The 14877-nt window shown below is 42.1% G+C and overlaps 1 protein-coding gene across 2 annotated transcripts in view; it reads left to right on the forward strand.

Annotated features, from left to right (window-relative positions):
* The window catches only part of CTNNA1 (catenin alpha 1), a 119736-nt gene that overhangs the window by 13716 nt on the left and 91143 nt on the right, over window positions 1-14877 (forward strand). For both annotated transcript variants that reach the window (XM_051630778.1, XM_051630777.1), the window contains exons 2-5: window positions 2588-2694; window positions 4964-5159; window positions 12318-12484; window positions 13264-13383. In XM_051630778.1, coding sequence (XP_051486738.1) covers window positions 2590-2694; window positions 4964-5159; window positions 12318-12484; window positions 13264-13383 — 588 coding nt within the window. In that variant the 5' untranslated portion in view covers window positions 2588-2589. The remainder of the gene's footprint in view (window positions 1-2587; window positions 2695-4963; window positions 5160-12317; window positions 12485-13263; window positions 13384-14877) is intronic.

A 14877-nucleotide genomic window follows, 5' to 3' on the forward strand; every position in this document is an offset into this window, starting at 1 on the left:
AAAGATATCCAAGTCATTGCTGCCAAACTGTGTATTTGATATCAGCTTATGCTTTGTAGATAAATTTCAATTGAAGTTCATACTAAGTGGTTTTATAGACCATTACTTTTGGCCAATTTGTGAGCTATCATACTAACGTGTTTTCAGATGAATTGCCTTTATTTTCCTACCAGTACAATTAATGTATCTTCTCATGGTTACCTCATCTTGCACTTTGTTTCTGTGAGAGGCATAACGGCATTAAGTATATAGAAACAGCTTTTACCTAGAAACCTAATGGGCTTTCCAGGGCTCTGGATATGTTTCTCAGAAACCATAAAGGCTTTCAGCATATTTTTCTTGGCTTTTTATGTAGGAAGCATTCATGCTGAGCTAATCAGGAGGGAATAAAGCAGTCAAATTCCTTGTTGAGAATAAGATGTCACCGGGGGTTGAGGGGCATTGCACAGCTTGCCCTGTGCCAGTGTTTGGGCTGTGGCACAAGCCAGTGGAAAGCTGAACCAGCAAAGAACAAAAAAATAGAGGGTGGTTGGGAGAGAAGGTGCTAGTTAGTGAATTCACAGGGCTCAGAGAGAAGTGTCAGAGGTCAGGCGAGGAAGAGGAGGTGCTCCTGCTGTCAGCTTATGGTAGGACTCTGGAGCAGCTCCCTGGCATGTCTCCTGCTCCAGGAGCTGGGACCCTTCAGCTGCACCTTGAAGTTTTTTGATTTAAAACCATCAGAAAGGTGATGATACACTAGCACGCATCAGCCTCTCCCTATTCATTTTTGGTTTTTTAAGCTTTTAAAGTTTCCTTCCTCTCCAGCAGTGTGGGCACTTGGAGTGTGGGTGTAAGTGGGAAGCTAAATGCAGGGTAGGTACATATTCCTGCGTTGCACCTTGCAGAGTTGTACTTCAGGGTATGACAGCATGTAGGCTTTTCAAAGCAATGATGTGTTTTCAGGAGTATAGTGAGTAGTTAATCTATTGTATCGTGTCCGGGTGTGAGGAAGCTGAGGTGTGATGTTTGGGGAGCAGCCTGTCAGGAAGGTGCTGTGGGCTGAGGCCAGGCAATGCACAGCCCTGACTGCCACATGCCCTCTCAGGCTGAGTGCCCAGGAGATTTTATTCTTCAATGGGAAGCAAGCAGCCACGTCTGCGTGTTTTACTGTCAGTGGCAGTATAAAATGGTTAGTTGTTGGTATGTCTTGTAAACATCGTTAGTTACCAAAATTAGTACCTCACCTCCTGCTTCTTAAAAATAATGGGACATTGTGCTCGACTGGCAGCTCAGGGACATCTGGTGCTGTCAGGGCAATCTGTCTGCTGAGATACTGTGCACACAGTGCCCTGTCCACAGTAAGATTAAAATATTGGCTAATAAGCTTTTAAAACAACTTCAGTAGTAGGTGCTTATGAAAAGAGGTAGAAGGAGAGTTTGGAAATGTATTTCTCGTCCTGACTTTACATCTTTTAAAAAGTGATAAATGGGAGATTATACTAATCTTGAATTTTGAGGGCAACCCACAGCAGGAAGAGCTGTAGTCTCTTAAGTCTGAAGTGGTATGAAGTGGTTTTATGGAAGTGTAAAGACTTGATTTTTTTTCTGAAGTGATGATTCTGGTTATTCCTTTGTTGTGCAGCATCCAAGTGTTAAACTAGTGATCTCTTGTAGTTTGCTTTGGGTTTTTTTTTTTTGTTGTTTTCTTTTGTACAAGTGGTCTCAAAAGCTGAGCTATTCTAGTAGTTTCAGTAGACTTTTCTCATAAATCATATTTGCTGTTCCATTGGGATGTCAGTATAAAACTGGGGAGGAAAGACTCAGTGACAGCTTTTAACAAATCTCTTAATGCAAAGCTCCTTTTCCCTCCTATGTAAATGTTAAGGGGAAGCGTAAGAGACATAAGCTGTTAAATCTGCACCAACTGGATTTTCTGGCTTTAGAAGACTTACATTCACTATTTTACCTTTGTGCTTCCAAAAGGTGAATTGAATGAACGAGTAGGTTGAATGAGTTGGAGTTAAAACCTGGCTCATGGTTTGACAAAGCATTTGGGGTAGTGACTTGTGGTGGAGTTGACAAAGCTGGCAGCTTTTTGGTGCTGTTGAAGTCAAGGTGTTCCCTTCTGCTCCCCCAGGCCCTTGGGCTGTGTCTCGGAGCCAGTGTGGGAGCTCAGGACACCAGAAATCAGGAAGGGGTTATTTGCTCAGCCTGCAGCTTCAGGGGTGAAGTGACCCCATCCCCTGTGAGGTCCTTCTTCATTGCTGGGGACCACTGATCAGTGGAACAAACATTGCCTGGCTTGTAATTCCTCTAATAAAATATTGAGGTGTTTGGGTAGATTTTGGTGTGGTTGGTTATTTGTTTTGATTTTTTCAACCAAAACATACAGGTAATGTCTGTATATTGTCATAACGGGTACTTTTTTTAACTACCACCAGCTGAACCAAAACAGATGTTTCCAGAGACAGTATAACCCTAACTCACATCGAATCTCTGTGTTGCATGTTTAATAACCTCTGTTTAAATTTATTTTAAAAATATATTCCAACATAATTAATGGAAAAAAGAAAATAAAGTATTAATATAGCTTTGTTTCTTCTTCTAGAAATGACTGCTGTTACTGCAGGCAACGTTAACTTCAAATGGGACCCCAAAAGCTTGGAGATAAGAACACTGGCAGTCGAAAGACTACTGGAGCCTCTTGTGACACAGGTAGGGAAAAAAAAGGGAACAAAAGACCAGACAATTACCTGTTTTAATGTATTATTTCAATTAAGTAACTTTCAAAGCTTAAATTCCTGGAGTAAAACCACTATAAAACTAAAGATGGATGAAAGTATACAAGTAATTTCTTTGTTCAGCTTTATTGTAACAGTTACTGGACACGAGTCTGGAAAGACTGTGCTGCTTCAGCACCTGATGAGACACAGAATTTCAATTACAAGTGCAGAAATGCCTGTTAGGGACTGATGTTCCATTGCTGCTGTGCTGTTTCTCACCTGTATTTGGGGATGTATGCTGCTTATTTGTTGAGTTTTTAAAAAGCTGTGCTATGTATCATTTAGAAACTGGTGTTTGGGAGCAACAAAAGTCCCTTGCAGTTAAGTGATTAGTGCTTGCCAGAAGTAGGGTCTCAAACGTTTTCTTTGAGATTACCTGGGTTTAGAGTTCCCTGTGGAAGGAAGTTCCAGGGACATAGTGAAGTGTGTGATGAGGGTTGTTTGCAAACCCTCTAGATCTGCCTTGTGTTGTAAATAATTACTGATCCCTCCTGACTGAATTCCACACAAGAAATATGCTTTAATGACATTTCTCACTGTTTTAGTAGATCTTTTGCAAGATATCCATGCTTTCTTCTAATTTCTGCCTATGCTTTGTGCTAGATTTGTGAATAAAAGCCTATTTCTGCATGGTGTGTATTGCCCTGTGAAACGCACTGAAGATTGTAGGAAAGCTAGAGTGAGTCTTGTAAACATAAGCTCTGCAGACTGGGCATCTTGAAGATTTTGGGAAGAGACTTTCTAGGAGGTCTGGAAGAGAATGTGCCCTGAAGACAGTTAACTTATTTTCTGTAGCGTTGTTTCCTTGAAATATGAAATTATTATAAGTACAGTGTGAACTGGACACAACTCCTGCTAAACACAAACTGCAACAATCAAGTTCTGTTTCCAGTATTAGCATCCCTTTAATTGCCAAGCTGCTGTCTGTACCTGCCAGATACAGATACATTCCAGATACTGAGATGGGCAGTTGGATGATCTACTATATAGAATTTTAGCTGGTGTTTCTACCGATGGGGTCTTTCCTCAAGAGAAACTGTCCTAATTTGGCAAACTTAACCGATCAAACTTGTTTATGGGACCTTTTGGTCCAAGTTCAGTGTCTGTAACTTACTTCTCAAGTAGCACAATAGGCTGTACTGGCTATCTCAAATTTTGTGAATATTGTGGCTGGCAAAATACAGGGAAGAATGTAGAGTAAGTTGCCTTGTTGCAACTTGTTGTTTATTTGCAGTACACGGTGAGCTGAGACTTCCCAATAAAAATGCTCCCCATTAACCAACAGCAATATTCCCAGCTGATGCCTTTCCTTCTCTGAGTCAACACACTGAGAAGATGAATTCAGCTCTGAGGACCTTTATGTCAGAAGTCCTTGGGCTTTCCAGAGCAGTAATATTTTTAGTGTTGTAATTTAATGTCCCTCTGAAGTAGCTTGGCTTACCTTCTCCTAGGCTTCACAAAAAGGAGAGGGAAAAAAACTGCAGATGGAAGAGCTTGTGGGGTTTTTGTGTCATCTGTGTTTGATGGATTCTGATCCTGAGCTAACAGTACTTGGTGGTCATCTGGCAGCTGGTGGCCACCTCCTAGCAGGGTTTCAGTCTCAAACATAAAACTTGGAAATACTTGTTGATTTCAGGAGGACTGTGGGAGTGCACTTTTGGTTGTTTTAGCAAAATAATGAGCTCTGGAAGTCCTTTGCTCTGCATGTAGTCCACTGGCTGTAGTATTGCTTGGGACTGAAAAGGTATTTGGACTTGCTAGATTTCTGTAGATAATGGCTTCAACTTTGTTTTGGGGCCTTTTATGCTTGGGGAGCTATCCCAACCTAATTATCTCCAACGTGGGTTCTTTTGAAGTGGTGCCAAGTAGCTCTGGCCTGTTACTGAGATTGCACTTTATCAAAAGTACAAATAGATGTCGATTCTTAAAATCAAATTTTCAGGTCTGCTGCTGCTAAGAAAAAAATCTCTATAAACAGTTTAGCTGAATTTATAGTGCTCATCTAAGGAATCAAGAAGCATGGTAATGTTTAAAGAGACGTGAGAGACACTTGTTTGTGAGTTTAACCTTTGGAGCTGGCAGTAGTGCAGGTCTTAGTGATCTGCTGTCTAGAAAAAATACACGTGGCCTTGCTCTCAAATGGATGAACTTCTAATGTGTTTCATGGATTTTGTTTCTTCCCCTTCATCCTACGCCTTCAGGTAACAACACTGGTTAACACTAGCAACAAGGGTCCCTCTAACAAGAAGCGAGGGCGTTCCAAAAAGGCCCATGTTCTGGCTGCTTCAGTGGAACAAGCAACAGAGAATTTCCTGGATAAAGGAGACAAAATTGCAAAAGAGAGCCAGTACCTGAAAGAGGAGCTGATAGCAGCTGTGGAAGATGTTCGTAAGCAAGGTAAGAGCTGTGGATCTGAGTGCTTGTAAAACTGATTTTTCAGAGTAAGTGAAACTGTTTCCTGTTCCCTTTTGCTGTTATTTCTAATGACTCTGCCCCTCTCCACTGATGTAGATTCTTTTTTTGCTGGCTTCCTCAACGAGTAACATCAACTGGGCAGATCTGGAAGTTGTATGTCCCAAGTAGAGATTGGGAAGAGAAGAAGGGCTGATTCTTTAAGAGCATTTAAAATTCAGTTTAGGCTAACAAATAAATTCCACCCTTTGCCTATAAACATTATGGAACTACATCTCAAATACGACAATAACTTTTTCAATATTTGAATTTATACAACACACCATTGTGGGAGGAAGAGCCGAGTGTTGACTTGGCAGAGCTGGGTGTCTTGAATATGCAAAATGTAAACAGGAACAAGTGGAATACAAGGACCTTGATTAAATATTCCAGGCTTCCTCCCCCACATCTAGTGTTGATTTTTACCGTTTTCTTTTTTACTCTCTTGGAGAAGACCTACAAGGAAAGCCTGTGGAACTGGCTTACTCTAAAATATGCACTAGTAAATACTGCTGCTCATAAATCATTTCTCATTCTTCCAGTCATGAGCCTTTTCTATGCTTCAGTGAAACTCAGTCAACTGGTATTAATGGTGGCGGCTGCTGCTGCAAAAAAAGGAAAACTCATTAGCATTAATTACTTGTTTGTAGCTGAAGTAGCACAGTGATGAAATATTGGTTGAAAACGGTTTTAAGTTCTGGGTGAGCCTGGTTGACAGACCAAAGAAAGATCAACATAAGAAGGATGCAATATAAGGGGCTAATTGAGTTGGCTTAATTTAACAACAACAAACAACAGCAAAACAGAGCCCATTGTCATGAAGCCTTTAATTCTTGGGGCTTGGTTGATTGCTGCTCCAAATTGAGAGGCAGAGCTCATCTGTGAGTACCTTCAAATGACTCTCAGTGGTCTTAATGAGTGAGGGAGCTGTACTCAGTCCTTGGCATTGAGAAGTTCCGTTAGTTGAATTTGTAGTTGTGTGTTAGAGTAGGAAGCTGCTAGGAAGGAGAGATTGATATAAAAACTTTCAGGATGACCCTTTCACTTGTTCCTTGGCCCCTGCTCAATTTTGAGACTGCACGTTGACTTGATGCCAAAACCTCCCTGCTCTGTTTGACAGAGGAGGTGGAGTTTGTAGCTGAGAGGTGCCAGAGTGAAATAACTTCCCACCTTAATGCCATTTCATTTCTTCCTCCCTTTTTACTGTTTGCAGGAAACCTGATGCACAGGGAGGAGAGCTTTTCTCTGAGGGGGACGGTGATTAAACTTGAATGATTTGCCTGAATACCACTGGTGCCCACTGTGTGCTGAGGCAGCACAGCCAGTGATAAAAATCTGTGCCCCATTACCATGCCAGTGTTGGGTCAGGTTTGGCAGAGCAGCTCGTGGTAAGGAAATTGAAAAAACAAACAAACCTTTGAGGAAATTAGAAGCAAATAGCAAAAAATGAGATGCAGCAGAGGGGAGGCTTATTGCTGCCAGTGCCCGGGGAGGATTGCAGCTCTCAGTGGTGCTGATAACAGCAGGGAGATAAAAAAATCTCAACCTGCGTGTGTGTATCCAATCTGTGTACTCCAGAAGTGATGCCAGTGCTGTGGCAGACCAGTTGAACTGATGAACTGGAGAAAGGAGGGAAGTCTGTTACAAGGCAGGGTGTGTGCTTAGCAAAGCTTTCAGGTGTTTGTCTATATCTGACTTTTTCAAAGGGGGGCAAAAGTGGAGAGGAGAATCTTGGTGTCTTGATCAGCAGTAGGGTGATTGTGAACTGGCAGCATCTGTCTGACAGCAGCAGATTATAGATGTATAACACAATTTATCTTCAGCAGAAGACAGGAAAATAGAATTAATAATGCTTCTATTTAGAGTAGGGAGCGGTTTAGTTACCATAATAAAAACAGATAAATGAATGTAGGCAGAGGTTATGAAGATGATTAGGACAATAGATAACTTGTCTCATCAGAGAGAATTAATTTTATTTATTTATTGCCTAGCAAGAAGAAGACTAAGAGGGTACATGATTTTAGTGAGCATGTCTGTTCATAAAATTTGGGGGTAAAAACAAAGAAGTGAAAGAGCTATTTAGAATGAATGATAATATGGCTACATGCTAAATCAATGTAAGTGGATCTTCAACGTCCTGATTTTTGCAATAGAAGAATAAATTACTAATTCCTTTAAATATTGAACAAGTTCATGAAATATCCTGAAGTAAGATTCCTGGTCCTTTAAAGCTTTGGACTTCTGACTTCTGTCAAAGTAGTGAAGTTTCTTCAGAAAGAAATCTTGAACAGAATAGTGGAGACAATCAAAGTGTTGTTCAGAATAGGTCCTGCTGTGGTTATAGGGAAGACTTAGTACTGGGAAAACGTCTGATGTGAAGGTCTCAGATGTCAGCACACTTACATTGTTTTTTACATTTCTTTCTGCCATTCAAGTTTTGCTGGGTGACACAAGGGGCAATATTGCTCTTGCCCAGTCTTATTCTGTCTGCTGTAAGCTCTTTGTAGGGTTTTACCTTCTTATGAAGCTCTGACATTGAAATGGTCAGTTCTTCTGGTGCTATTGGGAGGTGCTTTGGAACTGAATCCCTTTCTAATCCAGGTGCTTGGCACTGAGACAGGTTGCAAACTCTGGGGTCAAGAAGGAAATTTCTTTTGGGTCTGGCTGACCAGTCTATTCCTGTTTTCCTAGAGAACTGCTGACCATAGTTCACTGCCTCGAGGTATCTAATGCTAGTGTGAGGATCCCCAGGGTATTAGCTAAGCTTTCAGTCTTATGTTTCTTGCTATGTTAATTTTACATAAAAGACCAAAAAATAAAGCTTAAAATTAAAAAGCTTAAGCAAGTGCATAGGGCTTGTGGTAAGAGAATGGATGAAAGGTCTGGTGAATACTGTGGACTTTGATCATGTTTCATGGCTGCAGTTGCAGGGGAGTGAACCTGCTGATTCAGCAGGGTGTCTTTCTGCCCTGTGTTTCTAAGTGAAGCTTTCCCCAGAACTGACCAGTGTGGCAAAGTATGAAAGGATGAAATGTTTTTTCAGCTGTACTTCACACAAGATGCATGGCTTAAGAATTTCTAGGGAATGGGAGGAGGCTAGTTGCAGAATAACTTGAACACTGAATTCTTCTTGGAAAACTCAACTTTTAAAATTTTGTTGTGACCACTTAATTTCTTGGAAAGGTGCAAAGAGTTCTCTGTTGTCCTGCAGTAAAAGTGGTTTAGGAGTGTACCACTTGTATTAGAAGTAATCTTCCAGCCAAGCACTCAGGATCTTTGAAAAGCCATAACCTGAGGGAGCTTTGAGAGTGCTTCTGGCAAACTGTAGGAGTGTTGTAGGCAGTGCTGATTTAATTGAAGACCCAATTAAAGATTTGATAAAAACTTAGGCAACAAAAATATCAGCTCTCATGTTGATATGGCAGAAGGAGATACAAGGCCTTGTCTTGTGTAGTAGAAAGCAAGGGCAGCCTGTTGTGATCTTCATGGTGGACACTGAAGGGAGCATTAGTGGTAAGACCTCAGTGTCCATAATGGCAGAGTCCTGAAACTGTTGATTTCATGCTTGCCTTGGTTTGGTGGGGAATGGGCAACCTCCAGGGAACCGTGAGCAGAGTGATATGGGCAGGTAGAGTCATGGCCTGGTGGCACTCTGTATTTCTGATACTGCTGGCAAAGCAGCCTGGAGAGGGGCTTTGAACTGGAAGTTGCTGAAGGGTACAAGGTGATGTGTGGACATGAATTTCTAGCTTGGGGAAAAAAAAGCATCATTGCCTGTGTGTATCCTGGGTCTGCCTTGCCATGCCTTGCCTGCCTTCTCTGCTGCTTTCCTGCTCCTTCAGCAGTTGTACAAATAAAGCCCTCTGTCATGGTCATCCTGTACTGTGCTGCTGAGGAGGATTAATAGTGCTGTCTGAAGTGCTGTCAGACCCTGTGGGCATGGTGGGAATGAGACTAGAAAATGGTAATTTTCTTTTGATGGACTAAAATCTGACTATTTCTGAAATGGGCTTTGTTCAATTATATTTAATTGAATTCTTAGTGCTTTATTGACAAGATCATGGTATGGCTACCATTGCCTTTTCTTTTCTTGACTCTTGTTTTATTACCTTGTAATATCTAGTGAAAATTTAAGGTTATATTGGAAAAGCAGATTACTCATATAAGAATTTGTACCAGCTGTATAATCTGAATCTGATAGTCTGACTCTTCTGCAGTGTATTTATTTTAACTCTTGAAATCCTGCTTTCAAACTTGCTGTGTTACCTCTGGTTCAAATTAAAAAATGAGAAGATGATGCTGGATCTAGTTTGAACTGCTGGTGTGCACACAGAATGCAGGAACTGCATTCTTAGACCAGGGCAGGGTTCTCTCTTACCCTTGGAATCTAGCTGAAATAACTACCCCAAGCTACTTTGTAAAAGAAGCCTTGATAGCCAGCTTTAATTTTCAGAAATACATATATATGCAACAACTTTAATTATAATCTTCCTTTAATTCTGGGAAGCTGGTTATCATTTGACACTGACAAGCTGTTTGAAGATCTCTAAATCTCTTAAAGACTCTTTTTAAAATAAAAAGGAATAGCATTTTATTTCACTACTGGCTTGTAAAGCTGCAATTTAAGAGATGGGTAGGGAATAACTGTTTTTTTTTAACCTTGTTAGCAATTTCTGAGGTTCAGATTAAGTGAGGGGCCACCTCTCTAAGGTGTTTTTACTAGGAAATAAATGAAAACAAAATTTCTTTCTTTCAGGAGTTGGAAAAGTGGGAATTCTACATGTAAGTGAAGAAGAGAGGAAATGTTTCTAGTGACATTTGGTTCTGGCATATATCCGTACATCTGAGATTGTTAATAGATCTCATACTTGTGGTGATGACATTAATTTCACTATTATTAGCCTCTTCTAGTTTTTCAGCATTGGAAATGCATCCTATTTCACCCTCCTGGAAATCTGAGGCTCTTAACACTTAGTAAAATAATGAGTGGTGTTCATCAGAGCTGGGTAAGGGATAGCTTGAGACTGAGATTTAGAGCTGGTCTGTACTTGGACAGAAGCTTTTTTCATATGTCATGGTACTGAAGTAGCATATTTTTTATCTTAAAATGTTGCATGCCACACTTTGTCATATTATTTAAGATGATGGAAGGGTGTTACACAGTGGGGAGCAAGTGAACAAAATGGAGTATCTTGATGTAGGTGCTTGGACAGGCTGGCAGCTGGTTGGGTTGTTTTTAGCTCTGAAGGTGTAGGGTGCTGGGGTGCTAGAAACTCTTCAGGGCAAGGTATTAATTGCTTAATGTTCAATATGTGGATGGTTAACCCCAGGCTCTCCAGTGGTAATAATTGTGGAGTAGTTTAAAAAGCGGTAAGTAGTTAAAATAGAACCACTTCCTGTGCTGGCAATGTGCTGCACTGATTGCTGAGCTGGGGGAGCTGGTGGCAGGATGGTGCCATTGCTTCAGCTTGAGATTGTAGTGCAGATCTCACCCAGTCTCATTTGGTAGTGGGTCGTTGGGAGTCAATGGCAGCTTTCACTTGTGAAGAACTATTTGAGGTGGTTCTTCTCTGAGATGTGCTATTTTTATTTTGGCATTTGACCATATGGACACTTTCATACAGCTTTGGGAAGCCTCTGACACAGCAGTTAGTTATAACAGTTCTCCTGCTTTCTGGTTGTCTCCAGCTGCCTGCAAATCTTTGGCCTTAAGTACCTCACATTTTCTAAACTAAATCCTAGCTGTTCACCAAATGTTTCAGAAATGCAGAGATCCAAGAATAATAATAATGTGGATTCCAAAACTTACTGCTGTGTAGGAGCTGTGGTACTGGAATAAAAATGCTGCCCCAAAAAGCAGAGGGAGGAATCCAAAATTTACTTCTCCGGCTATGTGCAGACATTAGTTTTATGCTTTCTGAATGCCTTCTGGAGGAATTTCTCTAGCTGTGTAAAGTGGCCTTTGCTTTTCATAGTTAACCAATGGCATTGTTACCATCTGAAACCCAAATTCTTTCCTCCTGCACCAGATGCAGACCCACAGGCTATGAAACATTGAAGCGTTGTACTAAGCAGCTCCTTGCTTTGAATGCAAACCAGGGCACATCCAGCCAGGTCATTGCTCCGAGTTGTTTACAGTCCCAGGAGCTGTGGTGGTGCCTTGTGTGTTTACAGTACTTTCTGCTGCTTGCTGCTTAACTTCTTCATGCACACAAATCAAAGCTTTTGCTTAAGCTTTGAAAGCATTATAATTTGTGAAGTAACTGCAGTCATAGACTCATAGAATGGTTTGGGTTGGAAGGGACCTTACAGATCATCTAGATTCAACCTCCCTGCCATGGGCAGGGACACCTCCCACCAGCCCAGGCTGCTCCAAGCCCCATCCAACCTGCCCTTCAACACTGCCAGGGATGCGGCAGCCACAGCTCCCCTGGGCAACCTGGGCCAGGGTCTCACCACCCTCATAGCAAAGAATTTCCTCCTCATGTCTCACCTCAATCTCCCCTCTTCCAGTTTTCATCCATTCCCCCTTGTCCTCTCCCTCCCTGCCCTTGTCCCAAGTCCCTCCCCAGCTTTCCTGGAGCCCCTTCAGGCACTGGAAGGTGCTCTAAGGTCTCCCTGGAGCCTTCTCTTCTCCAGGCTGAACACCCCAACTCCCCCAGCCTGGCTCCAGAGCAGAGCTGCTCCAGCCTCTGATCATCTTTGTGGCCTCCTCTGGACTCTCTTCAGGAGCTCCATGTCCTAATACTCTTGATGACGCCAGAGCTGGACACTGTAGTTTGTAAAATAACTGCAAGTCCCACATGTAATAGCAAAGGCAGCTGAGTTAGCCTCTCCAGAGGATTTTGGCATGTTAAAACACCTGTACAGTTGGAAATAAGGACCAAAGTGTTATTTTCCTGCCCTTCTTCCCTGCACAAGCCCCTCTACCGCGATACCATGTGGTAACCATACCTAGAGGTAGCTACACGCAGTCTTATCTGCTGGCCATATTTAAGCAATCGCCTTTTGCTTTCAAGACTTAGAGTGGCTTGCCTAGGAATCCTTAGGGCCCCTGAGGAAGTGCTGTGCAATGTGAAAGCCAGACCATCTCTCCTCGTGCAGGTGACCTGATGAAGAGCGCTTCGGGGGAGTTTGCAGACGACCCTTGCTCCTCTGTGAAACGAGGGAACATGGTCCGAGCGGCGCGCGCCCTCCTCTCTGCTGTTACTCGCCTGCTGATCCTGGCTGACATGGCAGATGTCTACAAGCTGCTTGTTCAGCTCAAAGTAGTAAGTACAGCTCTTTGCTGTGATTCACTTTGCCGTGCCTGGCACACCAGTTGTGCTCTGTCAAGTGGGTTTTTTTTCATGCACGTGTGCTGAGCCCGGTGTGCACGCTGTCGGTGGCTCCCTTCTGCAGCAGGGAGGCTTCTGGGGTTTTTCCTTTGAGCAAAACTTGTGCAATGGATGTTTGTCACTTGTTTTTATGCTCGTTATCAGTAGCTTTGGACATCGTGCTGCACTTAATTCTGAACTTCTAGTTTTGAAACTAAACACACTATTGTTTGCAACCACAGGTGATAACCAGCTGTTTTAAATAATTTGGGGTTCTTAGAACCACTACTGCCTTGCAGCTACAAGGCATGAGTAGTTTCAGTAGTCTAAGTAAAATGTGGAATATCTGAGGAAGCTTTTTCTTCTGACAAGCAAGAAGGTGGGTGGTTTGTGCAGAATTGGAAAGGAGATGAGGTTCTATAGTGGGCCTGTTTTGGCAGCAGGTCTTTGAGATTCCCTTTGTGCCCTTCAGTGGCCACTGCTGCAGTTCTGCCAGGACCCTGCACTCCTTCATACTCTTTCAAACGTGGACTTCACTGTCTGTGGTATCTGGTGACTATGAAGTAGTAGCTAAGCCTTGAGTGCTATCAGCCTTTGAAGTCTCTCTCCCCAAGAAATGAAAGGGGGCAGAGGAAGATTGCTTTCTCTCTCTGATGTGAGGTACATTCTGAATTGCTTTCTGGACTGTGGACTGCAGTACTTGGAAAAAAATATGTGAATATATGTGATTTCAGGTGGAAGAAGGTATCTTGAAACTAAGAAATGCTGGCACAGAGCAGGATTTGGGCATCCAGTACAAAGCCCTCAAACCAGAAGTGGACAAGCTGAACATAATGGCAGCAAAAAGACAACAGGTATAGTGATGGCAGCTCTTTTTTCTGTGTCTTATTTCTTATTTTCCTTTTTCAAATTAAGAAAATAAGGTAGCCTTGCTGCTCTTGTGTTGGCAGCAATGGGTACTGTCCTTTTTATTTTTTATGTTTTTTCTGCTGAATACTTTGTGTTGCACTCCCACTGTGTTGTGGAAATTTGAGCTTGCCTGGTAGGCAGAAAGTCTGCTTGGCTGAAGTGTTCTGCTCCTGGCAGAATTTGTTCTGGTAGCATTTGTTTATGTTAATGCTCTTGTACCTCGATGAAATCCTGCTTCCCAAGACTTGCACTTGCCAGTTTGAAGCAGAGCAAGTGTGGGTAAGGAAAGAGAAGTGAGGTGTGCCTGTTGTGCTCACCACTAGACCACACTGCCTTTGTGGTTTGCACAGATGGGCTGAACGTGGCCATTTAAACAAGGAACCAAAGTCATGACTGGGCACAGAACTACAGCTCTTTCCAAGAAACTGAGTGGCAATGGTGGTTCGTCTTGCACTGAAATCCCCATTTGGGAAGGGGTTTTATATCCTGGTTGTTATGTGTATGTTCTGTACTTGGATAGCTTGTGCTTAACCTTAAATTGTGTGTAAAATTTGTTCAGCAGCATGGTTGTGACTCATTTTTTGTGTAGGTAAGTTTTCCAGAGAAAGCAGAGGTGTAGGCAGTCCCATTTCTCAGAAGCAGTGTAATTCTTGTAGAACATTTTTTATTTGTTCTGCTGATAGGTACAAACCAAAACTGCTTATGCACCTCTGACACAGCTTGGGTTGTTTGCACAGATTAATCTTTGAAAATAAACCAGGTACATTCTGAAGTGAATTGCCCATTGGCTATGTATCTAAAATCTGATTGCAGTAAATGGGAGTAGGGTTGTGATGGCAATGCAATAAATGTTCTTAAACTGCTTTGTGATGGATTGTTCCACACTATGGGAAGTGGTTGTACTAAATCTGTAAATCTAAAAGCCTGCTTGGGGTGCCCTCCCTGCTTGCTGTGGGTCTTACAGAGGTCACCTATTACCCATTCATTTGAAAGAGTCTGTCAGATGTTTTTTCCCTTTCTCAGTAAGGCAGTGCTCTTCCTCATTTCCATCACCTCTTCGTTAGGTTTAAGAGGTAATTTTAAAATTACAATGCTGCTAATAACTGTGTTTGTTCTTTTATAAGCTTACTGCTCATGCCGGACTCAGAAGCTTTATCTAATCATAGTGCTTCTATTCCAAGCCAGAGGTGATGGTGCTTTAGAGAATTGCAGCAGTGAGTGTTCAGGAAAAGACCTACGGACTTGCTTGCTAATCTTAAATGAGTGGTAATTACACTCCTTGAATTAATTTTGTCTCATTGGAGATGAACAAGAAGTTCAATGAGATGATATACTTGTGCTTCAAAAATTAAGTACCCAAGTCTCTCGAGGAGAGTAAACAACCATCTTCTAGGTGTGATTAAAGAAAACATTCTGGTTGTCAGTTGTAGAGTTCAAAT

The sequence above is a fragment of the Apus apus genome, chromosome 13, assembly GCF_020740795.1.
Source record: "Apus apus isolate bApuApu2 chromosome 13, bApuApu2.pri.cur, whole genome shotgun sequence".
In the NCBI taxonomy this organism is placed as follows: domain Eukaryota; kingdom Metazoa; phylum Chordata; class Aves; order Apodiformes; family Apodidae; genus Apus; species Apus apus.